This window comes from Mirounga angustirostris, unplaced genomic scaffold (genome assembly GCF_029215605.1).
Source record: "Mirounga angustirostris isolate CCGP_5_RB_7025 unplaced genomic scaffold, mMirAng1.0.hap1 SCAF_11, whole genome shotgun sequence".
NCBI lineage: Eukaryota > Metazoa > Chordata > Mammalia > Carnivora > Phocidae > Mirounga > Mirounga angustirostris.
In genome coordinates this window covers 11315603-11342635 of record NW_026991719.1, presented here as the reverse complement: position 1 = coordinate 11342635, position 27033 = coordinate 11315603, and the positions used below count along the sequence as shown (strand labels likewise).

The 27033-nt window shown below is 37.5% G+C and overlaps 2 protein-coding genes across 3 annotated transcripts in view; one reads left to right on the top strand and one right to left on the bottom strand.

Annotated features, from left to right (window-relative positions):
• Nucleotides 1–10472, bottom strand: part of MOSPD2 (motile sperm domain containing 2) — a 57803-nt gene extending 47331 nt beyond the window's left edge. For both annotated transcript variants that reach the window (XM_045874921.3, XM_064573762.1), the window contains exons 1-2: nucleotides 10313–10472; nucleotides 10087–10156 (exon numbers count right to left, since the gene is read on the bottom strand). In XM_045874921.3, coding sequence (XP_045730877.1) covers nucleotides 10087–10156; nucleotides 10313–10321 — 79 coding nt within the window. In that variant the 5' untranslated portion in view covers nucleotides 10322–10472. The remainder of the gene's footprint in view (nucleotides 1–10086; nucleotides 10157–10312) is intronic.
• A 233-nt stretch (nucleotides 10473–10705) lies between these two features.
• The window catches only part of FANCB (FA complementation group B), a 28647-nt gene continuing 12319 nt past the window's right edge, over nucleotides 10706–27033 (top strand). Inside the window, exons 1-4 of the mRNA XM_045874907.3 lie at nucleotides 10706–10887; nucleotides 18472–19489; nucleotides 22915–23067; nucleotides 23796–23888. Coding sequence (XP_045730863.1) covers nucleotides 18542–19489; nucleotides 22915–23067; nucleotides 23796–23888 — 1194 coding nt within the window. The 5' untranslated portion in view covers nucleotides 10706–10887; nucleotides 18472–18541. The remainder of the gene's footprint in view (nucleotides 10888–18471; nucleotides 19490–22914; nucleotides 23068–23795; nucleotides 23889–27033) is intronic.

The following is a 27033-nucleotide window of genomic DNA, read 5'->3' as shown; positions in this document are numbered from 1 at the left end:
CACTTAATCTAAGTTTTATAACTTACTGTGATTAAGCTGGTGATTGTATTCTCCTATGATTTTTAAAATCTCTACCACATCTTTAATTATGTCTGCTTTTTGCTCCTCGTGTCTTTGCATTTTCCCTTTGCTCTTAGTCATCCTAGGCTTGTCTGTTTCACTAGTCCTTTCAAAAAACCAGCTTATGTTTATTACACCGACTATCTTCTTTCCTATATCATGAATATCTGCTCCTATCTGTTTCCTTCTACTTTCTCTGTATTTACTCATGTTTATTTTGTAGCTCCTTGAACTGAATTATAGCTGATTTTAATTTGGGCCTTGTTTTCTAATCAATGAACATAAGACCCTAGATATTCTGTTGCTCAGCTTTAACTATTTAGTAATTTCCACTGTGATATCCTCTTTAACCCATGGGTTATTTAGCAGAGCTAAGAATTACACACAATACAGGGAAGTTGTTAACCCGTGGGTTATTTAGAGGTGTGTTATTTTAGTTTCCTAACATTTGATTTGTTTTTAAGTACCTGTTTGACTTGTTTTCATTTTTGTTTTTTGGTGCCAAAACCTGGGATTGTGACTTCTAATACAGTTGCTTAATGGTGTGAAAACATGGGTCTGTATGATGTAGCTGCTTTGGAATTTCTGAGACTTCCTATATGACTTAATATGTGGTGAATGTTTACAAAAGCTCCGAGGGCACAAATATATTGTCTAAAGTATATATTCCCTATTTGTTGAGAAGAGACTATACATTCATATATACACATACATATATATCTTTGATCAACTCTGTTCATTGTGTTAGAATCTAAAATCTTGGGGCGCCTGACAGGCTCAGTCGGTGGAGCATGAGACTCTTGATCTCAGGGTCCTGAGTTTGAGCCCCATGTTGGGGGTAGAGTTTACTTAACAAAACACAATTTTAAGGATCTCCTGCCTGCATGCTCTGCGTATTTCTGAAAGAGGTTTGTTAAAATCTTTCAATATGTTTGTGTATTTCTTGAATTTCTCTCATAATTCTGGGAGCTTTTGCTTTATATATGTGAAGGCTATACTGTGAGATACTTATGTTATTAATTCTAAATGTTAAACCTTTTCAGGGTTCCATTAATCAACAGTAGAATCCCTTTTTAAGTGTATTAATGTTTTTCACCCTAAATATTTTGTCTAACAAAAATGCAGCCAACACAGTGTCACTTTTGGTTAGTACACTTTGTTTTGTACACCTCTTTCCATCTCCTTATCTTTAACCTTTCTACATTAATATTCCATTGTGTGTATTCAAATAACAATTGACTACATACAAGTTGATATCCTAGAAGTGACAGTGTACTAGCAACAGACTCTTTGAAGTTGCATATCTCACTTAACATTCAGGATGAACATATATGAAGAATAGGTATCGGGGCGCCTGGGTGGCTCAGTTGGTTAAGTGACTGCCTTCAGCTCAGGTCATGATCCTGGAGTCCCGGGATCAAGTCCCGCATTGGGCTCCCTGCTTGGCAGGGAGTCTGTTTCTCCCTTTGACCCTCCCCCCTCTCATGTGCTCTCTCTCTCTCATTCTCTCTCTCAAATAAATAAATAAAATCTTTAAAAAAAAAAAAAAGAATAGGTATCAACAATTTAAAGAGATAAGTCAAAAAAATATTTGCCAGGCACTGATAAAAGTCATTACTGAGAATAAGGATTCAAAAATAAGCAGGTCTACCAATTCTCTATCCCATCACCAATTTACGCCTCGGGTCTCCATGTGAAGTTACAATCTTACATGAATGGATAAAGATGATGTGGTATACATACACAATGGAATACTAATCAGCCATCAAAAAATAAAATCTTACCATTTGCAACGTTGTGGATGGAACTAGAGGATATTATGCTAAGTGAAATAAGTCAATCAGAGAAAGAGAATGATCATATGATCTCACTCATATTTGGAATTTAAGAAACAAAACAAAGGATCACAGGGGAAGGGAGGGAAAAATAAAACAAGACAAAATCAGAGCAGGAGACAAACCACAGCAGACTCTTAATCATAAGAAACAAATGGAGGGTTGCCGAAGGTGGGGGGTAGGGTTATGGGGTACCTGGGTGATGCAATGAGCACTGCATATTATGTAAGATTGACGAATCACTGAACTCTACCTCTGAAACTAATAACATACTACATGTTAATTAAGTGAATTCAAATAAAAAATAAAATAAAATACAACATAAAAGAAGTTACAATCTTATATTCTCTATGACAGAGGCTTGGTATTTCTAGATATGTAAAATAAGAACAAAAATCGATAAACTCTTAAAATCTTTTCCTCTTGCTCTGATCATGACAACTTTAAAAGGTTAACTGTGAGAATGTTAAGGATGGAACAAAATTTAAGAAAATGCAAGTGGCTGTCTACCTATCTTGTAAAGGCTTCCACTATTGAAGGATAATACATAACTCATTAACTTTGAGGACTAATTTATGAACTCTCACTATATGCTAGCTCAAAATGGAGCTAGGTATTGCAGATGCAAAGATGAATAAAGCCTGAGTGGATCCCTTGGGTGGTTCATAATCTAGAGGGCTTATGTAAAACATTCAATAGTGTAGTTACACTTTAAATGTCATTTTCCTTCTACTCTTCCTCTCCAGAGAGGGCAGCTGATAAGGACAATCCCTGTTTTATGTACCCTTTACCTACAGAGGTTCCTTCCAGTCACTGCTAATCATCCTGTCCTTGAAATTCTCTCAGAGCTCATCCTGGTTCTTCTACTTCTCTAATCACTTTGTCTCCTTCAGCCTAATAAAATGAAGGCACTCTTCAAGATTAATTGCTTAATGGAAAAAAAAAGACAAAAGAAAGACATTAAAGAATGATCTAAAAGTTATACTTAAGATGAAACAATAATGATCCCAGATGCAAGATCTAAAACTCAAGAAGGGATGGTAAATAAAGATATTAGTAAATATATGGTAAGTAGACAAAAACTAACATATAAAACAATAATAAATGGAGGGAGGGGTGAATACGGAGAAGAGGTTAAAACTACACAATGACTATATTTTTCAGGGAGTAGAAAAGAGAAAACACTCCTAACTCATTTTATGAAGCCTGCATGATCTTGATGTCAAAATTGCACAAGAAAAGTATAAAAAAGGAAAATTACAGGCTAATTTATGAATATAGATGTAAAACTCCAGCTAACTGAATACAGCAATGTATTTTAAAAACCTGATTAATAGAGTCTACCATATTAACAGATTAAAAAGGAAAAAAAACAAGTAAATATCTCATCAGATACAGTAAATGTGTTCAATAGATGAAGAAAATGCATTTAGTAAAATTCAACCATCATCGTGATGAGAACAAAGCAACAAACAAAAACCAAAACAAACCAGAAGTAGAAGGAAACTTCTTCATTTTCACAAAGGATATCTACAGAGATCATACTTGATGGTGACATGTTTGGGGCTATCTTTCTAAAATCAGGAACAAGACAAGTAGGCTTTTCTCACTGCTTCAATTCAACAGTGTTCTAAAGTCCAGCCAGTGTAAAATAAAAGCATTTAAAGTTGTAAGAACAGGGAAGTTAGAAAGAAAACTGTCATTATTTCAAGGTGATATTATTGTCTACATAGAAATTCCGAACTAATCTAGAGATAAATTATCAAAATTAATAAGAGCTGGTAAGGTTTTTGAATTCAATATTAATGTAAAAAAGTCAAATGTACTTTCTGTTAACCACAAACAATCAGTTAGAAAATACTTAAGAGATATCATTTAAACAACCACAAAAATAAAACATGTAAGTACCCGGGAATGAATTTAACCAAAGTGAGTTAACCTTTATGGAGAAAATTATAAATCTTTCAATAAGGAAGAGTTTAGCAAAGATATACCAGGCTCTTGTTTAGGAAAACATCACCCTGATGATGTCAAGCCTCTCAGAATTGGTCTTCCGATTTAACACAATTCCATTCAAAATCCCAACAACAGTTGGTTTTTTTTTGCAGAAACACGATAAGCTGATTCTAGAACTTATACAGAGGAACAGCGGGCCAAGAGCCTGAAGAAGTGATTTTCTCGGAAGCAGAAACCAAATGGTCCATAAAGATATGAAGAAATGCTCAATCTCGCAGGTACTCAAAGCAATGCAAATGAAAACCACAATGAGATATCCCTACACCTTAATCAGATGGGCAAAAATTAAACAAAACAATAACACAAAACACCACCACCACCAAATTTTAGAATGTGGAAACTGCTGGTTAAAATGAAAACTGGTATAGTCACTTCAGGAGCTAGTTCGGCATTACTTAGTAAAGCTGAACATGTGCCTCATCGATGACCCACACATTTCACTGTCGGGTGCAAACCCTAGAGCAGCAGTCCTCAAACTTCTTGGTCTCAGGACCCCTTTTACACTCTTAAAAATAACTGAGGACTCCAAAGAGCTTTTTTGTTTATATGGGTTATAGTAACCAGTAGTTATTCTATTAGGTATTAGAACTGAGGAAAGTTTTAAACATGAGAACACACAAGCACATATTCTATCAGCTGTCAGAGCAATGACATCACAATGTGCCATGTGACCTCTGGAAAATGCCAATGTATGCTTGTGAGAGAGTGACAGTGAAAAAGGAAAATGATGTTTTGGTGTTATTATAAAAGTTGTTTCCACCTTTCCAGCTCCTTGAAATGGTCTCAAGGAACTACGGTTCCTGGACCAACTTTGAGAACCACTGCGCTAGAGAAAGTCTAGGCACCAGACATGTTTAAAAATGTTTGCAGCAGCCCTGCGCATAATAGCAAAGCCTAGAAACCACCCCAAATCCATCAACTGACATTTTCATTCCATGCACTACTACACAGCTATCAAAAGCAATCAATTACACTTATGTTTGACAATACGAATGACTCTTGAGTAATAGAAGCGAGTCATAGGGGCGCCTGGGTGGCTCAGATGGTTAAGCGTCTGCCTTCGGCTCAGGTCATGATCCCAGGGTCCTGGGATCGAGCCCCGCATCGGGCTCCCTGCTCAGCGGGGGGCCTGCTTCTCCCCCTGCTCATATTCTCTCTATCTCGAATGAATAAAAAAAAAAAAAAAGAAGCAAGTCATGGAAAAATACATTCAGCTTTTATTTTAAAGTTCAAAAACAGTTAAACTTAATAAAGTACTGGTGAAGAATACATCATAGGTGGTAAAGCTAATGAAAAGCAAGAGAATGAGTAACACCAAATGCAGGACACACCACTGCCCCTGAATGGCGGTGTTAAGTGTATGGGTGTTCACTTTATTCATGTTTCATACAATTTTTACTTAAAAGAGATTTCAAATTGTAAAAAATAATAAGCCAAGACAAAGCAAAAATTAAAGGACTAGGAAATTATCAGACGAGAGAAAATTATTTAACTTAACGGCAATGAAAGAAACCACAAAGGAATGGGTAATTTTGAATACATTAAAAACACGAAAAAAGTGAAAGTGACATAAGAAAAAGCCCAACCATTTTTTTTTTAAGATTTTATTTATTTATTTGAGAGAGAGACTGAGATAGAGAGAGCATGAGAGGGGGGAGGGTCAGAGGGAGAAGCAGATCCCCCCGCCGAGCAGGGAGCCCGATGCGGGACTCGATCCCGGGACTCCAGGATCATGACCTGAGCCGAAGGCAGTCGCTTAACCAACTGAGCCACCCAGGCGCCCAAAGCCCAACCATTTTTAAAAGCCATAGTAATAAAAAAAAATTTAAACTACAAATTGATGTAAATATCCGAAAAGAAATTTACTCTCACTAGCAACCAGATGCAAACTAAAAGAACCATCAGGTAAGGAGTGAGGACTTGACACGTGGGTAAGGCTGTGGTGAGACTAACACTCTAACACAGCTGGTGGGAATGAAGCTTGGTGCAACTTCTGGGGAGGAAACGGCAGCACATATATGAAGTGTCTTAAATATATTCATATTCTTAAAACTAATAATTCTCTTTCTAGACATGAGTCTTAAGGAAACAATCTGAACTACTGCACAAAAAACTGTACTAACAAAAAAAACTGGAAAGAATATAAATATCCAAATAGGAAGTATTAAGATAAAAGATAAGAAAATTATCTTTTATTGAGCTGAGTATTAAATAGTAATGTAAAACACTGTTTACTTCATCAATCTAGGGAAATAAATTCGATCGTGTCAATAAAAAAATGCAAGCCCTAAAATTACATACACAAGTCTTTTAACTGCTTTTTTTTTTAATGTATAGAAAAAAAAGAGTGAGGGCGCCTGGGGGGCTCAGTTGGTTAAGTGTCCTGACTCGATCTCAGCTCAGGTCTCAATCCCAGGATCCTGAGTTCAAGCCCAGCCGGGCGTGAAGCCTATTAAGAAAAAACCCAAAAACTAAACGGAAAAAATGCATCCATTGTTAGCAGAGCTATCTCGGGATGGTTAGCTTATGGGGGACTCTTTGGGCTTTTCTGGTATCATCCAAATTCATTTATATGAATTCATATACTTGTAAAATCAAGAAACAAAACTAAAATAAGAAAACACACCAATCCCTCAACTGCTCTCCAAACTCACTAAAGTACAAACACACTGACTCTCTACACTACATTCCCACTGTTGTTAGTGGGTGTGCTTAAAGCCCATCAAAGCGGACTTTCCGGGGCTTCCCTAACATGCCCTGTACCCTCTCACTACAGTGCCTTAGCTCAGACTATTTGATCCATCTGGACCACATTCTCTACCTGGCCAAGTTCTGCCATTTTCCAAAGTTCCACCTTTCCAAAGTTTCCACCTTTTCTAAGTTTTTTCTCACTTGGTGCTAACCCAATCACCCCAACCACGTGTGACTTTTTTCCTTGTCTTTGATTTCTACAGAAATGATTTTAGCACTCTCATTCTTCTTGATACAATTTGCCTGAATTCTAATAGTTAGCTCTGTCTTAATGCCTCTCTACTAGATTGTAGTAGTTCAAGAGGGAGCTCTATCCTTCTTCAGTTCTTTCTCTAGTAAGGACATACTGCTTCTCAGAATTAAGCACATAATGAGTATTTGAGGAACCAAATAAATTACTGTCACAAGGGAGTAGTCTCTTGCCTTGGCCACCAGGAGGAAGAGAGAACGGGAAATGTTTCTCATTTGAGAGCATGGACTTTCTCACAGAAACAATGAGAAAAAAAGGACTACTTGTAATGCATAAAACAATTATGAACCTTTATTCTTTCTGACAGCTACAAATCTATCCATATTGGTAACTTAATTTCTATGGAAACAAAAATGTGCTTGGAATTCCCAAGAACCTACCTCCAAAAGAGTTTTTGGAGTACAGCCAGTTATTAAAGTGACATTTGCAAATATTTTCTTTTAGGAAAAACATCACGTTTGTTTGCTTAAGTTAGCCTTAAGCGTCTTCTGAAACAAAACATTGTTTGTGACAATAGAAAGGGTGAAATGAAAGAGGAATTAGGAAAGTACACGTTCTCTAAGCACTTGAGTTAATTTCTAAAAAGTAAACTTGAAAGGGTGAACACAGGCAGATCAAAAACCCCTTTTTACCACTTTCCTACTTTACCTTTACCTGATGCAGTATCTCAGGAAACAACTCAAACTTTAAAGGCAGAAGTCTTTGCGGGTTTTTATTTTCCTTTCCCGTGCAAGTCTGAATTAAGTTAGTATTTACAGCAGCTGTGCAGATAACCCGCTCACACGAATTCACACGAACCCAACCCTCCCTATACTTATTGCCATAGAGTGTTTTACTTTGAAATAATGCTCGTCTTTATGAAACATATTGTGAGGGTTGCTCTTTGCCAGATTTTGGGAGGGGGGTGGGATGGGGAGCCAATTAGGACAACTCATAACTCAGACTCGGATTAATCTCCCTATGTATATATTTAAGCATTGCTATATTGAGTATATATTGAAAACTGTGCTAGGTATACAGAGGTGAGTCAGTCCCTGCCCTCAATGCCCACAGGTTGCCCCAGACCCATATACATTCTACTGGAGGAAATGAACAATAAGTAAACAAATGAACACGATAATTACAGGTTACGGTAAGAGCTGTAAAGGAGACAAAATAAACAGGGAGGCTATTTAGTCATCAGCAAAGGCCTCTCAGATACATTTAAACCAGGATGGAAAAGAAAAAAAGGACCTAGCCGTGCACGCTATCTGGGCAAGAGCCTCCCAAACAAAGAGAAGTGGAAAGGTCCCAAGATAAAAACAGATTCAGTCTGTTTGAAGAACATAAAAGAAGCAGTGTGGCTGGTCATGTTTTTCAAACCCTGGGTCATGTAGGATGTGATGTCAATTTTGTGGGTCACCGCAACAGGAAGTCATAGGTTTTCAGAAGAAGTATTCCTTAAGGAACTTTTGCTCGTTATGTGTGCATGTGTGAGCGTGTACTAGATTGCAATGTGTGATATGATTCTTACTGTGGGCAGTGGTGAAATCTGTACTAAGCGAAGAGAGTAATTATAAATTAGGATGGACGGTTGGGCAAGAGCAACAGCATACATGGCCTTGCATTGTAGGCCACCATAAAGAATGGAGATTTTTATTATAAACACAGTGGGAATGTATTGAAGAGTTTCAAGTTAGGGAGTGACATGATCTAATTCGACGTGATGGTGTTGCCAAAAGATTTTCACTATAGTGAAATTCAGAAAACTAGCCCAGGCCTAGCCGCTAACACCAAGGATTTGGAGTGAATCACTTCATCTCTCTAGATCTTACTTTCTTCATTTTAAATATGAGAAGTCTGGACCAAGATAACTTTTAAGATCTTATCTATTGCTAAACTTGTATGACTATACACACACACACACATATGTATACATATATCCTGCTTCCTCCATTGGGCATAAATACCTGACTATTGGGGAGACACTAGCCCATTAGGTCAAGTTCTGGGATACTTCCTAAAATACTACAAACCGTGTAAATATAAGAATTACATTTCTATAGAAAGCAATTTTAGAATTATCTTTTTACTGGAACAAGCTATATTATTTAAATGAGATCTCTGGGCTAAGTGAATCAAGTGCTTTTACAACTCTCTAGTGCAAAGTTTGGAATGTGAAGAAAATTGACAGGGAGGATGAAAAGATTTACTGACCAGGTTATTTGGAACACATTTCCTTATTTGTTCTAGGTCATCACTGACATTTAATCTAGGGCAGTCTAAAGTTGCAGAAAACCTCTGCTGAGCACTAAAGTCAAGATGCAGAAGTTTAACCCCTTCCACAGCAACCAAACCAACCGACTTGAGACAAAATATTCGTTGAGAGCCTACAATAGGTTAACCCCATGCTAGACAGTTTGATCTGTTTTTTCAGTTAATCCTCCTAATTATTCATATTTCACAGATAAGGAAACAGGGGCTTAGAAAAGACAACCAAACTAATAAGTGGCAGGGTCAGGATTCACTATTTCATATTTATAATAAATTATCCTGCAGGTTTTAAAAAATTACTGTACAAGGATTAAATCATCAGTTTCAAGTATCTGGGACATCCGTTCAACCATATGAACACATAATGTTCAACCAATAAATCAATTCTGGACTCACAGGTACTCTGGCTAGGTACAGTGTGGGATGAAAGAAAACTTGTTCCAGCCCTGGAAGGCCTACTCCGTGGGTAGCATACTGGGTTGTATGAAGTGGAATTAGGCAAAAATATCCAAGGAATTTGTATCCCCAATTAAGTACACGTGAAAAGCATTATGGCGGTTTCCAGATTCTTTTTCTCCATTGTTGCTGGTGAAAGGTCAGCAGAGAAACCGTGTACTGGACAGTGTCACCTGTGCCGTGGGCCTTGAAAGTGTCCTGCAAGTTTCACAAACTCGAGATGCTAGAAAGTAACTAATTTCCAACTTACATTAACCCTTTAGGAAGCAATGGGCGTATCACCTGCCCAGTTGGAGCAGCGTGCATGGCGTGTTACGGAGAAGAAAACCTTGGAAACGTGCAGGGCATCATCACTGTGAGGGTCGAAATGGTCCCTAAAGCTTCCCACAGACACCTGCAAACACCTTTGGAAAGTTGGGGACGCTCATTGCACACCTGCCTCAACATCGAGAACGCGGTACCCACCTGTCACATATTCGGCTTCGAATCTCCGTCGGGTCTCAGAGATGAGCTTGGCTTTATTCTGGGCGTGATACTGAAAGGGAGACACGAAGGGACGCTTAGACACCACGCGCACCACCCCGCTTCCCTTCAGCCCAGCCCACCTGCACCTGGGCGCACAGCCCCCTGGCTTCAGAGGAAGCTTCCGGGTCTGGGGGGAGGGCCGGCAGCGGTGTGGTCGCCTCCTCACCTCGGCCATGGTCGCGGTCGTGGACGTGATTTCGATCGCGGTGGCCACCTTCCGACCCGTCCGAATATCTCATCACTGGCCAGGCGGGCCAGGAGGTAGAGAAGGGCGGGAGGTGGAGACGGTCGCGTGACACCGGGAGGCGGGCGGAAGTGTCGCCGCGTTGTCCAATCCAATGTGGCCGCCTGGGTCTGGAGGCGGAACCAGGTCCCAGCGTGGCTTTCCATTAGCTTCTCGTTTGGGCTCCGCTCCCCCGACGTCCCCTGCACTGCGGACCCGCCTCCGCCTACCGCCGGATCACGGGAGCTTCCCGCGCCGAGCTCCGCCCAAGCAAGCTCCGCCTGCCCTTCGCTTTCACATTCCCTGGAGGCCCCGCCCCCTCAGCCTCCCTTGGTAACCGTCTCCTAGCAGGCTCGGCCGGCTCGGCAGGCTCCGCCTCCTCTGCTTTCGACGCAGCCTCCGGCCCAGATCTCCCAGGATGCAGCGCGCGGGCGGGAGGTTTGGAGCGCAGGGACGTTGCGCCCGCGTACGGAGTCGGGAACCTGGCGGCTATAGGACGCAGGGCCTCGCGCGGAGAGGTAGGGCCGGCCAGTCGTCCCTTACCCTTACCTGGTCTTCGCGGGGCTGGGCGGCAGAGCTGGGTTGGCTCCCTTCTTTGCGGAATAAGGGGATGGAAGCGAGTCTGCCGCGGCCTATGTTCATCATTCTTTGGAATGATGACTAGATTTTAAGTGCTTTGCTGTATAGGATTATTTCGCTTGGAACTTTCTTCACCCCCGCCTCATCTTTCCCACTTGGAGTGTGAGAAACAATAATCAATAATCAAGGATTATATATTTGAAATCCTTAAACTAAAGCAGTTATATAAAGTTGAAAGATGTAAAACATAGTTTATTAATTAGGGTAGTTCTCAACCTGGGGCAATTTTGTCTCGCAGCGGACATCTGACAGTGTCTGGAGATGTTTTTGGTTGTTTTTGGTTGTCACAACTGGGTTGGGGCCTACTACTGGCATCTAGTGGGTATTGCTAAATAGCCTGCAACGCACAGGGAGGCCCCTATGACAGTTATCCAGTGCAAAATGACATTAAGTGCCAAACTTCAGAAAGAGTTAGGTTTATAAGGCACTGGAACAATTTTATGGTTGTTGGCTAAAATATTGAAAGGAAATCGTTTTGCATTCAATAATACTGGTTTTAAAAACTGAAAGATACTGAAAACTACAAAGAAATTGCAGGAAGTCCCCATATTTCCACCATCCACAGTCAACTATGATCGACACTTTAGCATCTTTGGCGGAGACTTTTTTTTAATATGCTACAAATTTTTATGGGGAAAAATGGACATATTGTTTAAAAATAATTGAATGCATTGTTAAAAAATAACATTGCAGCTATAGCTAACGTCTTCCTGTGGCTCCACTCCCCTACCTGATATCTATCTCCTTCTCCAGAATAAACAGTCATTGGAATTTGGCATGAATCTTTACAGAATCTTTGCTCTTTAAATTTTGGACAAGGCTGCCTGGATTTGAATCCTGGCTCTGTCACTTCCTAATTTTAGGCCTTTCAGAAGATTCTTAACCTCCATGCCTCAGTTTCCCCATCTGTAGAATGGGATAATATTGCCTATAGCATAAGAATGTAGTGAGGAATAAATGAGTCCAAAGTGCTTAGAATAGTACCTGGCACAGAGAAGCACTCAGGGAATGTAGCCTTTGTAGGTAAACAGAAAATATGTAATGTTGTTTTATGTGTTTTGATTTAGATAAATAATGTACCGCAGAATACATTTTTCTGCAGCTTAATTTTTTTCATTTGATTTTTAAAATTTAGCCATGGTGGTATACATAGATCTAATTCATTTTTTTAACTGTAGTATGATATTCCATCTGTATTTATTCATTCCTCTATTGATGGTCATTGAAGTTTTTTACTTTTTTAATATTACAAACAACAGCACAATGAACATTCTAGAGCAATGTCTTTGTACATTATTATGTAGGATTGTTTCTCTGGGTTCATATCTAGAAATGAAATTGCTGGATATATGCATTTCAGATGACTGCCAAATTGCCTTCCAAAGTCACCTCTCCCTTTAATTAAGAACTCATAATTATCTCCTAATTGATGGCTCTGCCTCCATTCTCACCTCACCCCCATCTTCCACACTGTCACCAGGATCTTTATAATTCAGAAGTACAATCCTGTGATTTCTATTTTTGAAATCTTTCAGTGGTGTATCATTGCTTAGAGAAAGTTAGAAGTCCTTAGGGTGACATAGAAAACCTTTAACTTAGTCTTTCCTAATTCTCTTAGTGGATCACCATTCCCCCATGTTCACCTACATTTCAGATACACTAAGTGCTGTTGGAAAAGGGAAAATAGAGCTTGATTCTGGGTAGGCTCCAACAAATGATGTACAGTTATATAGGTAGAAAAACGTTTTTAACAGCAGACCTATTCTGTAGCCAAGTTAATTTACTTAGGTAAATAATGTCCTATATGTTGTGAAAAGTACATCTATCCGTATTCTTATAAAATTATGTTTAATATTCTTAGGTGAAATTTTTAGTTGGGTGTCTTAATTCTACCTTTTTTCCAAAGATACTTTCTATTGCTCACTCTTGATATAGTTTCTTAGAGACATTTTTAGATTTTATCTGCAGATAATATGGTGCTCTTCCTCAACCAGATATATGGTGATCTTCCTCAACCAGATATATGGTGATCTTCCTCAACCAGACAGGTAGTTTATTTGAAGAGTTCTGAAATTTATGACACCCAGAAGAATTTATTAACATTTAAAAGGAACATTGTTTATTTAATAGGAGGCTGGTAGGGAAGAGTGGATGAGGGTGATAATTTATTGCCAACCTACTATATTTCTGTGAGCATGTATTATTTCCCTAGTATATTCATTTTATGTACAAAATATATACATTCAACTATGATATATGGTAATACAGAACAGGAAAAACTAAAATTCATATATAGCATTTTATAAATAATCTGGTTCCAACCCTCTCCCCACCCCATTAGGTGCAATAGGAGGTAAAACTTAACCGGTTTGAGTTACCTGTTTTTGTTTTGTTTTGTTTTGTTTCTGTCGTAAGGGTGTAAGCCACTACGGTGTAAGCCACTGTTGTAAGGATAAGTAAAAAGTCAGATGACCAATAGGCTGGAATAGTAAATCTGGTGCTCTGATAATCAGGGTTTGATTAATCAGGGCTTGTTTATATTGGTCTTAGAACCTCTAAATTGATCTTAGTTTCAGTTGTTTCCATATTTTTATCTAAAAAAAGAAAATTACCATTTATTCCATAGGCTTAAAGGTTTGTTTTATGAACATATGCTAAGAACTCTTACTCTTAAAACAGATATTGAATCAGTGTAAAATAAAATGTACACAGGTATGCAAATTCAATAAGCCTTGAGATTATAGAAAGTTTGAGGAAAAAAATTTGTCTTCATAAGTAATAATGACTTCTAATTTTTAACACCGAAGGTGATCAATTTTAAATAACCTGTATTTAAAATGCATGGTTTTGCAGTAGTATTTAAAAATAAAGACCTTTCATATAACAGTCTCTAAATCCATGAGAATAAGTTTGCTTTTTGCCTAGAGCTCATGCTAAAAGCATGTTGGGTTAGGATTATAACAAGGCTTTGAATGCCATGATAAACTTTATAGCAATGGTTTGCAATCTTTTTTCTCTGTGTCATTCATGTGTTCAATTCACAGTGTTTAGCATCTATCTTTCCAGGAAGTAAGTCTAGGTTCATACATCTATTGAGAAGGGGGAGAGGGTACATGCAAGGTTTTTGAGGTAGGGGACAGTTACCAGATCAAGTTTATGTTTTAGAACCATAACTGAGGTAGCATAAATAAATTGGTAAGTTGCAGGGGAGAGAGCCTAGAGTAAGGAAGATCAATTTAAGAAACTTTTTCATCAACCTAAGTGAGAGTTGAGAGCCTGAACTAGTGTAGTGGCACTTGGAACAGAGTTAGAAGATAGTGGTTTCTAAGTTAAGGAAGTTGCTGGTAGCATTAAAAGAAGAGAATGTAAGGGGTCTGATTTTCTTAAGTCATAACTTTATCAAGGTGCAATAATACATAGAGTTTAGTAAAGGGGGATATTCTGCTGACCTTTCAGCAATCAGATTCTCCTTCTGTCATATTCAGATATTGGTGAACCAGAGCATTGCGTTGATTAAACATTAGTTGTGACATTTAATACTAAAATAACAAATGTTATTACGTTTGATGGAGTCACTGAGTTCCCTAAGTCTGTTCTCGTTTTGCAGAATTCTTTTTTCTTTCTTTTGTTCAGCTTGATTACTTTCCTTTACTCTTCCTTCTAGGTCACTAATTCGTTCCTCTGTTTCTTCCAGCCTGCTGTTCATTCTGTCAAGTGTGTTTCTCATTTCGTTTATTGAGCCCTTTATCTCTGCTATGTTATTATCTCTGTATTAAGGGTCTCACTCATTTCTTCCAAAATCCTTTTCTGTATAGAAGTTACTTTTGGTTGTTTCTAGTACTTAAGAAATCTGAAAAAACTTTTCATGTAAATAGGTAGTAAAAGACACGTTCTTATATCTTTACCTCAGATTCTATCATTTTTTTTAAAGATTTTTATTTATTTATTAGCGACAGAAAGCATGAGCAGGGGGAGGGGCAGAGGGAGAAGCAGGCTGCCCGCTGAGCAGGGAGCCCAATGCTATGCAGGGCTCAATCCCAGGACTTCTGGGATCATGACCTGAGCTGAAGGCAGACGCTTAACTGACTGAGCTGCCCAGGTGCCCCAGATTATATAATTTTAATGCTAAAAGAACAATGTATCATTTAATGCTAAAAAAGGAAACTTCTTTTAGAAATCTAAGAGATCGGACATATCTGTGGGAAACTTTAAATAAATTATTATTCATACATTTTGTTGTAATACAATATTTATTTCCTTTAAACTAAAAGATAGTTTCATAAGTAAAAGCCACACCTTTGATTTACCTGCTTATCTTCTTTACTAATAAAGCTGAAACTACTTTATGATACTTACTGTCCCAGATCTTTGCATTAATTGCCTAACAACAAACCAATAAGCCAGTGACTTCTGCTAGTTTGTATTATGATAGTTTCTCCAGTTACTTCAAGTAATAGGTTTCATGAACTTCTCAAAAACAATATCATCAACTTAAACAAATTACCAGAGAGGAATGTATTTATCTGTTACTGTATAACAAATTATTCCCAAATTTAGCAGCTTAAAACAACAAACATTATCTCAAAATTACTGAGGATCAAGAATTTGGGAGCAGTTGAGCTTGGTTCTTCTGACTCAGGATCTCTCCAGGGGGCTGACTGGAGCTGGAAGATCTGATCCCAAGAAGGCCTACTCACATGGCTGTTGGTAAAAGGCCCCAATCTCTTGCTGACCATTGGCAGGAAGCCATAGTTCCTTGCTGAATGCACATCTCCATGGGGCTGCCTGAGTGTCTTAATAATATGGTAGGTGGCTTTCCTCATTGCAGGTGATCCAAGGAGCAGGTCAACAAGGAAGCCACAATGTCCTATGACCCAGTCTCGGAAGTCTCACGTTGTCCCTTCTGCCATATTCTATTGGCTAGAAGTGAATCATAATGACCAGCCCTCACCCAAGGAGAGGAGAATTAAGTGTCACTTCTTGATGGAAGGAATTTCAAAGAATTTGTGAACATCGTTTAAAACTATAACAAATGATGTATTTGGAAATTAGACAATAAGCCACGGTATCTCCAATTTGAAAGTAGATGCTGACTAATCAAGTCTGCATTTTAATAGAATTGCCTCTAAATTAAAGTCATTTCTACAAAATGCTACATTAAGTTAAATTTGTAGATGGTTCAGTGATCCTTTTTTCTAATTGGACTCTTGGTAGATTTTTATAATAAAAGAGCAAAACCTAAGCCTTTGCAGTTTGTTTCTCATTCAGCAGAGGAAAACATTATTACTTAATTGCAAATGACCTAGTTTTCTGAAATAGTTGAATTTTCTGGTGTAAATGATCCACAAGTATGAGAAAAGAAAGAGTATGAGTTAGAGTTATTTATAGTGGAGAGGGACCTTTCAGCATTCACAATGTTAAGTATACAACTGTTCTGATGTTTCAAAAGTTAGGTACTATATAAACCAGAGTGGCCATGGTGATGATGATAATGACAATGGTAGCAGCTAAGCTTTATCAAGCACTTTCTATGTGTCAGGTTCTATTTTAAGTGGGTTATATTTGTTAATTTCAATACCTTATGGGGTAGTACTTCACCCCATTATATGTGGATATGTGGCATAGAGGGATTAAGTAACTTGCCCAAAGTCATACCTCTAGTAAGAGGCAGACCAGGCCCACCATTCACACAGTTCTTTAGGCTCTCCGGCCATGTGCAGTTCATAGCATATGCTGAGCTTTCTACAACTGTTAAAGGAGTGACTCTGCATATATAGCCACTGAGTAGAGATCAACATCTTTCTCTTATATGTGTGTTCACTGTAAGGGGTGTTCCCTTGTAATTTCGTTTTTTTGCTGTTAGATTTGGCCTGTGTTCTTTTTTAAACTTTATTTTTACCATTGAAGTATAATTGACATGTATGTTTCAGGTGTACAGCATATTGATTCAATAATTCTATACATTATTCAGTGCTCACCATAAGCAGAGTCATCATATAATGTTATTATAAATTATTGACTACATTCCTTAGGCTGTACTTTTCATGTCCATGACTTATTTATAAGTGGAAAAATGTACTTCTTAATCCCCCTCATCTGTTTTGCCCGTTTCCCCACTGAGCTCTACTCTGGCAGTTTGTGCTATGTATTTAAGTGTCTGTTTTTTTGTTTGTTTATTTTGTTTTTTAGATTCCATGTGTTAGTTGGATCCTATAACATTTATCTTTCTCTGTCTGACTTATTTCACGTCATAAAATATCCTGTAGGTCCCAGGTGTCCATCAGTGGATGAATGGGTAAAGAAGATGTGTGTGTGTGTGTGTGTGTGTGTGTGTGAAATGGAATATTACTCAGCCATACAAAAGAACGAAATCTTGCCATTTGTGATGCTATGGGTGTTCCTTTGTTCTTCATTCTACTTTACTAATTCTCTCAGGTTGCCTTGCTTATAACCAGTGTTCAGAGTAAGGGGATGCATGCCAGGACAGTGTGGTAGTTAAAAGTGTAGGCTTAGAAGTCAGAGGGCCCCTCTTCCAAATCTAGTGCCATTGCCGATTATTGTTGTAACCTTGGAAAATTTTCTGACCTCAGTTAAAATAATAATAAGTTTTCTCAGTTGAAAGATGTGATAATAAGAATACTTTAAAAGAATAGTTGTAAGCATTAAATGAAATTATGTATTGTACCTGGCATATAAGCCTGAATAATTGATAGCTATTATTTAATTCTTGTATTCATTATAATATTACTAATCTTCTAGTTTTTTCTATTTGGAATAGGAATAGTGACTTTCTTAAGGTCCTAAAGCTGCACTGTTTTTGCAAAGTAAGATTTAATATTATATTTCTATTACTTCTATGGAGATATTTTTAAACCATGGCATAGAATCTCCTGTTTTTCTTTCTGGGCTTTTATTTTGGCCATAGAATCTGTATGAGCTCCTGTTTCAGGAAAGCAGGACCCCAGGTGCCTGGGTTGTTGTAGCACTCAATATGAGTCACTGACTACTTAATTGTCATTGTTGAGGGTGTAAGGCTGAGAGGAAAAAACCAGGTTTGAGTCAACAGGGTAGAAAATGGGGGAGGGGGAAGAAAATAGGAAAACCAGATTAGGTTGGTAGGTTTGAAAGAGAGACATAAGTGGAACCCTTAAGAAATCCCCTGAACCAGAAAGAACATCTTCAGGCACTTTCAATGGAGCACCCACAGCTTTTAATAGATGCTGTTAACACATTTAGTTATCTTTTGTGATGTGGTTATTTGCATTGTTTGCAAACTATTTTTTAACTGTACAGAAATGATAGTTGGGATGTGGTTTTTTGATAAGTGTAACATTGTTAAGATAGCATAAAAAGCTTAAAAATGTTCATAAAACTTATAGTTATCTATGTGATAATTCTCTGGCAGAAATGTGTTTTCTTTTCAACTGCCTACTTGATGGTAGTTTTCCTCATTACATTTTTAGGTTTAAAAGCATCAGCTGGAATCAATTTGCATTCGAAAACTGGACTGACACAAAGACTTGATATTGTGGAATGACTAGCAAACAAGCAATGTCATCTAATGAACAAGAAATGCTCTTGTGTTATAATGGGGAAGTCCTTATTTTTCGATTGTCTAAGGGAGATTTTGCAGGTAAAGGGCCTGCAAAAATACCTGTGTTACATGTCAGAAGAATGGTATTTGACAGAAATACAAGAGCATTTGTTCAGAAGTCCACTGGATTCTTTATGCTAAAGGAAGAAAACTCTCATTTAAAAATTATGTGTTGCATCTGTGTGTCAGATTTCAGAACTGGAATTAATCTCCCTTGTATTATGATACAGTGCAGTAAAAAGAATAACATCTTCAGATATTTTCTTCTATTTCTTCACAGTACCAATAAATTTGAAAAGCGTTTGAGCTTTAGACTAAGCCATGAGTTGAAGGATGGTATAAGGGTCTTGAATGGCCCTTCAGTTTTATGGAGACATGTCAAAACATTCTACTGTATCTCTTCTCAAACTGGCAAAGTTGTTACTGTGTCTTTTAATTTTTCCTCTGTTGAGTGGGCAGGGGAGGTTGAAAATCTAGGTATGGTTTTATTAGGACCAAAGACATCTTTTTTATATGAAGAAGGATGCACTCAAAAACTTTCAAAATCAGATTATGCAATTTGGGATACCAAATTTTGTGTATACTCCCTTGAAAATGAAGAACTAATAAGTGAGGCTTACATTATCCCTCCTGCTTATAGCAGTGTAGTAACTTATGTGCATGTCTGTGCAATGGAGATGGTCAACGATCAGTTAAGAATGTCTCTGATTGCCCTTACTCGAAAGAATCAGCTGATTTCATTTCAAAATGGGACTCCTAAAAGTGTGTGCCAGCTTCCATTTGGAGATCCTTGTGCAGTTCAACTTATGGATTCAGACAGAGGAGACCTTTTCGTCGTATCCTTTAGGTCCAGTGATGCTTGTGCCGTTTGGAAAAAAAACTTTCAGGTACAGTACTTATTCTTATAATCATTCAATTGGTGTAGCCTTAGACCTTTTAAGCATTTATGTTTCAGAGAGTGTGTCCTGGAGTCTTTTTTTTAAAAAAGATTTTATTTATTTATTTGGGGGAGAGAGAGAGCAAGAGAAAGCACAAGTGGGGTGGGGGTGTGGGGAGGGAGAAGCAGAATCCCTGCTGAGCAGAGACGTGGGATTGAGCCCTGGGTTGGGCTCCACACTGGGCATGGAGCATGCTTAAAAGATTCTCTCTCCTCTCCCACTGCTGCTCCCCCTGCGTGTACTTGCTCTCTCTAAAAAAAATAAATGTAAATTTTTGGAAGAAAATAATTTGAAAGTACCCTATTTTATTTTGAAAGCAATCTTTAAAAAGCATATTGTACTTTTATTTGAAGGTTATTTGGAAGGTAACATTTTCTGTCTTTCTCTACTCTCTTTGCCTTTCCAGAAATGGTAGCAGGGAAACATCTAGTATAAACTATAATCCTTACTGGGGTCAGGATAATGGGAAGAGCACCTGGGTTTGAATCCCAGCTGAGCCACTTTCTAGTCTTACCTTAAGGAATGTGTTTAAATTTTGTGAACTCGTTTTCTATCTTTATGAAATTGGGATCATCCTGCCTCTGAGAAGAGAGAATTAAAGAAAATGACATTGTAAAGTGTCTTGCACAGTGCTTGGCACACAGGAGAAGCTCAGTAAGTAGCTATTATGTTATACAAGGGCTAGGACTGTCATCACTGACTTGCACCTACCTGAGGTCCCTTATTCACCTGGATAAGGAAAAACAGTCCCCTTGTGCGTCATTAATTCAGTGTAATATAGTCCTCACACACTTTAAGTGGGTCCCCTGCTTGGATGCTGTAGAGCTCTGCCACTAACATGTTACCCAAAGAGGGATACCATGCCACTCTCTGTAAGTGAGCCTGTAAACGGTTGGCTTTCCTGCCTTGAAATTGTGTTCTAGGTTTCTTTCTCTACAATGGACTGTCATCCTTTGCACAAGTTACTGACCTAAGTCCCTACTGACACATCTCTTAAGCTACTTCTTTAGGGATTCTGTACGTCTAAGCTGTTTTCAAATGCCCTGTATCGAAAGCTCTGGAATTACACCCTGATATCCACAAATTCAGTACTCATTAATTGCTTTGGTAACCTTGCTACTCTGAGAATTTTGCAGCTCTTGGCTTTACCTTGGTGTTAGATTTATATTCACCTACTTAAAAATATATATATATCTTAGGGTAAAATATGCAATGACTTTAAAAACAGGAATAAAGGCTAGGAATCTACAAATAAAGGGGGAGGAGAGATAACCATGTCAGAAAACCTGGGTTAAGGGAAGTGATTGCATTTGAGGAATTATACTTAGTTTAGTAGTTAGGACAAAAAAAGCAAATATAGCAGGTTTTACAACTGAGTGGAAAGGGGAAATTTTTTGTTTCTTGACATTGAGTTCTGAGAGGAATTGACTGTTTGTGGTATTATGTAAGAGGTTTTGAATAATAAAGTGAATACATTATTGAATAATAAAATGGTGTCTTTGATAGCAGTTTTGCTCCAAATTGGGAAAAAAACAATAGACACAATCTTCCTTTGGGTTGGCTAGGGATTCATCCAATCATCCTTTTACTACCTCATTCTATAAAGGAATTAAGGCAGCTTAAAAGACAAGTAAAGTACAAACAAGCATAAATTAGAATAAATACTGAAAATCAAGGTTAGCATGTTCTCAGATCAGTCCTTCATAAAAGCCCCAGGTATAATGTTTAATCCAGTGATAGAACTTGAAACAGCTGAGTCTAGACAAATGCCTGATTAACTTTTCTCTTAGGCTTTCTCTCTCGAGTAGAAATTGTCTCTGTAAGTTTTGACAAGAATCTGTGTAGCAGGTAAAACTGAATCATTGTCAAGTATACCTAAAACAAATATTGGTATGTTGTAGATAGAAGTTAGTACGTTCTAGAGGTGTGTTCTCTAATATGGTAGCCTCTGGCCACGTGTAATTATTCAACATTTGGAATGTGGCTCGTTTGAATTGGAATGTGCTATAAATGTCACATACACACCAGATTTTAAAGGCTTAGTAAAAATGATAGGAAAATATCTAGTTAATAATTTTATTGATAATATTGAATTGAAATACTATTTTGGATATAGCAGATCAAATTAAATATAAGATTAAATATATATGCCTTGCATTGTTGCTCTCCTATATTTGGACAGCACTATTCTAGAGCTGTAGATTGTAAATGTGTGTGTGCATACATGAGTGCATAGCTCTATTGTGTTTGCATGTCGAACACATTCTTTTTTTAAAAATATTTATTAGAGTGCACACGTGAGTGGGGGGAGGGGTAGAGGGAAAGAAATCTCAAGCAGACTCCCCACTGAGCACGGAGCTGATGCCAGTCTCCATCTCATGACGCTGAAATCATGACGTGAGCCGAAATTAGGAGTTGGATGCTCAACCAACTGAGCCACCCAGGTGCCCCTGTTGAGCACATTCGTACTATTAATATCTTCACATAGTTCATTGTACTCCATGATACTCATGGTGGGGGTGTGGTGGGAGGAAGGGAGGATATGGGTATACAAATAAACTTTCTCCCTGCATAAGTGAAAAATCCTGGCTTTGGAAATTAACCTTATATGGGAAAGATTGATATTTGGTTATATAGATTGAAGTCTTACTTACAGTCTTGCTCTAATACATGCCACCCTCTATCATCTAGATGATGTATCTCTGCTAGTGCTAGGATTCTGAGCAGGAGTTTTAGCTTTTCTGTCTGAGGGAGAAGGGATAGCTATCCCCATGGTATTAGTTTTACAGGGGACCAGGCTGGAGGCTTTCAGCTTCATGGACCTTTACGAAGTTGTCTTCTGTTTTAAACTTGGGGTCCCGCATTCTGGTATAAACTGATCAGATCATTCCAGTGGGCTAGGACGGTTCTAGGTACATCACTAGTAGGATCCCTCCCCACTCTGTGTCCCTAATAATGGCTATGTTCTCTTCCACCAAAGTTTAGTGTATTAAGTTCATCTTGACTCTTAAAAGTTATTCTGCTTCGAGAACTTTTGAGTGTTTACCACTACTTTCTAGTTACCTAGAGTTTCCAAAATAATCATGAGAAGTTTAGAATTTATAAATCATAATAAGATTTTAATATAGAAATGAGGAGTGTGACAGACACTGGACAAACATTTGATAAAATATTAAATTTAAGTATCTTGCTATTTGTAAAATTGTTGTAACTCCTTATGTTGTCTGATCCCCCAATATCTTTAGTTTTTAGTGTTTACCATTTTCGTTACTTGTTTATAAGATTGAAGAGGACACATTACACCTACATGCAACAAAAGGATTTAGTTTATTTCACGTCTGATTTTTTTTTCTTTTCCATTCTCTTTCTTTCAGGTTGCTGCCAAGTGGGAAAAAATTAGCTCAGTACTGATAGATGACTTTATAGGAACTGGAAGTGAACAAGTACTGCTAGTTTTTCAGGAGTCCTTGAATTCAGATTGCCTGAGTTCATTTACAATAACAGATCTTGGCTACATAAACTATTCAGTAAGTTCTGTATACTTTTTATATATTTAAGAACCATTTTAGAAAGGTGAAGCACTTTAAAGCTTTTGACCCACTGTTTCAATGTTTATAATTTCATACTTACAGTAAACGTTTGAACTTTAAAAATACGTAGAATGCATTTTTGAAATTATACATTGACTCTCCTTTCAATAAATGTTTTACAAATGGACTATGCTTTTGATATAAATTTGGAATATAGTGATAGTAACACTGTAAATTAACTTTATTGTTGCTTCTGAAAGTCACATTTTATACCAGTAAACATGATAACATTGGATTAATTAAGGAGTAAAATAAAATGAACCTGCTTTATTAAAAGAAGTAACAGTTCATAATATGTTAAGAGCTTGGGCAGAAGGGAAATAATACCCCTGAAGTTTCAGATCTGTATAAAATATCTGAGTCTGTGTTTTTCCTTAATAAAATGAAGATAATTCTTATTTTCCCTAGTTGTGGGATTTTATAAAAATCTAGTAAGCTGATATTTTTGAAGCAGTATAGAAATGTTAGGTCAGTGGTGATAGTAATAGTAATTTTTTCTGGTTACAAGAAGTGATGGGGAAATACATATTTTTTGTCTTTTATCTAATAGTGTGTAACATGGAAAACTGCCCTTTGGATAAACTTTAATTGTATTTTGTTAATCTTATAAATTTTCAATTTATTTCAAAATTTCAGTTTTAGTGTATTTTTTTTTTATTTCTTAGAGTGAAACATTGGATTGCAGTGAAGAGGACTTATTTGAAGACAAAGATCAGAATCGTTATTTGATGGTTCCACCCCTGGAAAGAGGATTGAAAGTTAGTGGCTATGTTTGCTGTTTGTTTTGCTTTTTTGGGTTAGTGCTGTTCTAAATGATGGAAAGAACATTGAAAGAAAGGATCTTAATGCGTAAACAACTCAGTGGGAAAAAATGGTATTTCAAAGGATCTTCGCCTTTTTAATACTTCTATAAAAACTATTATGACATTACTTATAAATGCATTATCTAAAAATGATACTTTTTTGTGGTACGACTGTAAATTTAATAAGACTTGCAAGATAAAATACATGAAGCTCACTTTTGAGAACACATTTTTTCTGGTCTTAAGGATCAGTATATCGCAGTATCTCTTTTAAAGGAGCATCAAATATGATGACTCATAACATGTTCCAAACATGAACAGTTTGCCTTCAAATTTTCCATACAAAGCTCTCTGAAAAAGAATTTTTGGTTTTTTCCAAGTGTATGAAGGTAATGCATATTCCCTGTAAAATACTCAGACTGTACAAAGAAATATTAAAAAGAAACTAATAATTACCTATGAGTCCACTACTGAGCTATAACCCATTTTAACACTTTGGCATATATATTCCTGTAGGTTTTTTTAATGAATATATTGCAAATTTATGTAGAAATGTGATTATAAGATGTATGTTCTTTTGTAACCTGCCTTTTTTCATTCATAAAAATTTTTAAGTATTCCAAAAAGTTCATAGAACAGCACTGTAGTTTTCTCTAGTCCTCACGAGGATTCAACTGTTTGTACTTTTTAGAAAAATTCTATCTTCCTCATCTGTGCTTGTGTGTGCATATGCATGTGTGTATGTACATTTTTGTGGAACCATTTGAAAGTTCCAAATATTATAACTTCACTCCTATATATTTTAGCAGGGATTGCCTAAAAAATAAGGACATTCTCCTATGTAAACACACCATACTATTATTACAGTTAGGAAATTATTAATAATCTCTTTTTTTTATTATGTTATGTTCTGATAGTCACCATACAGTACATCATTAGTTTTTGATGTAGTGTTCCTTGATTCATTGTTTGCGTATAACATCCAGTGCTCCATGCAGTACGTGCCCTCCTTAATACCCATCACCAGGCTAACTCATCCCCCCCCATCCCCTCTAAAACCCTCAGTTTGTTTCTTCAGAGTCCATAGTCTTTCATGGTTAATCTCCCCCTCCGATTTCCCCCCCTTCATTTTTCCCTTCCTTCTCCTAATGTCCTCCCTGCTATTCCTTATGTTCCACAAATAAGTGACACCATATGATAATTGACTTTCTCTGCTTGACTTATTTCACTCAGCATAATCTCCTCTAGTCCCATCCATATTGATGCGAAAGTTGGGTATTCATCCTTTCTGATGGCTGAGTAATATTCCATTGTATATATGGGCTGCATCTTCTTTATCCATTCGTCTATTGAAGGGCATCTCGGCTCTTTCCACAGTTTGGCTATTGCGGACATTGCTGCTATGAACATTGGGGTGCATATGGCCCTTCTTCTCACTACATCTGTATCCAAGAGTGCAATTGCTGGGTCATAGGGTAGCTCTATTTTTAAATTTTTGAGGAACCTCCACACTGTTTTCCAAAGTGGCTGTACTAACTTGCATTCCCACCAACAGTGTAAAAGGGTTCCCCTTTCTCCACACCGTCTCCATTATTTGTTGTTTCTTGCCTTGTCAATTTTTGCCCTTCTAACTGGTGTAAGGTGGTATCTCAATGTGGTTTTGATTTGAATTTCCCTGATGACTAATGATGGTGAACATTTTTTCATGTGTCTGTTAGCCATTTGTATGTCTTCTTTTGAGAAGTGTCTGTTCATATCTTCTGCCCATTTTTTGACTTGATTATTTGAGTTTGAGAAGTTCTTTATAGAACTTGGATATTAGCCCTTTGTAGTGTCATTTGCAAATACCTTCTCCCATTCTGTGAGCTGCCTCTTTGTTTTGTTGACTGTTTCCTTTGCTGTGCAGAAGTTTTTTATCTTGATGAAGTCCCAATAGTTCATTTTTGCTTTTGTTTCCCTTGCCTTTGGAGACGTGTCTTGAAAGAAGTTGCTGTGGCCGATGTCGAAGAGGTTACTGCTTTTGTTCTCCTCTGGGATTTTGATGGATTCCTGTCTCACATTGAAGTCTTTCATCCAATCCATTTTGAGTTTATCTTTGTGTATGTTGTAAGAGAATGGTCGAGTTTCATTCTTCTGTATACAGCTGTCTAATTTTCCCAACACCATTTATTGAAGAGACTTTTTTGCATTGCACATTTTTTCCTACTTTGTTGAAGATTATTTGACCATAGAGTTGAGGGTTCATATCTGGGCTCTCTATTCTGTTCCATTGGTCTATGTGTCTGTTTTTGTGCCAGTACCATGCTGTCTTGGTGATCACAGCTTTGTAATAGAGCTTGAAATCAGGCAACGTGATGCCCCCAGCTTTGTTTTTCTTTTTCAACATTTCCTTGGTGATTCCGGGTCTTTCCTGATTCCATACAAATTTTAGGATTGTTTGTTCCAGCACTATGAAAAATGCTCTTGGTATTTTGATTGGGATGGCGTTGAAAGTATAGATTACTGTGGGCAGCATAGACATTTTAACAGTGTTTATTCTTCCGATCCATGAGCGTGGAATGTTTTTCCATCTTTTTGTGTCTTCTTCAATTTCTTTTATGAGTATTCTGTAGTTCCTAGAGTATAGGTCCTTTACCTCTTTGGTTAGGTTTATTCCAAGGTATCTTACGGTTTTGGGTGGTATTGTAAATGGAATCGATTCTCTAATTTCTCTTTCTATAGTTACATTGTTAGTGTATAAGAAAGCAACTGATTTCTGTGCATTGATTTTGTATCCTGCCACATGACTGAATTGCTGGATGAGTTCTAGTAATTTGGGGGTGGAGTCTTTTGGGTTTTCCACATAAAGTATCATGTCATCTGTGAAGAGAGAGAGTTTGACTATTCTTTGCCAATTTGAATACCTTTTATTTCTTTTTGTTGTCTGATTGCTGTTGCTAGGACTTCTAGTACTATATCGAACAATAGTGGTGAGAGTGGGCATCCTTGTCATGTTCCTGATCTTAAGGGAAAGGCTCTCAGCTTTTCCCCATTGAGGATGATATTCGCTGTGGGTTTGTCATAGATGGATTTTATGAACTTGAGGAATGTTCCCTCTATC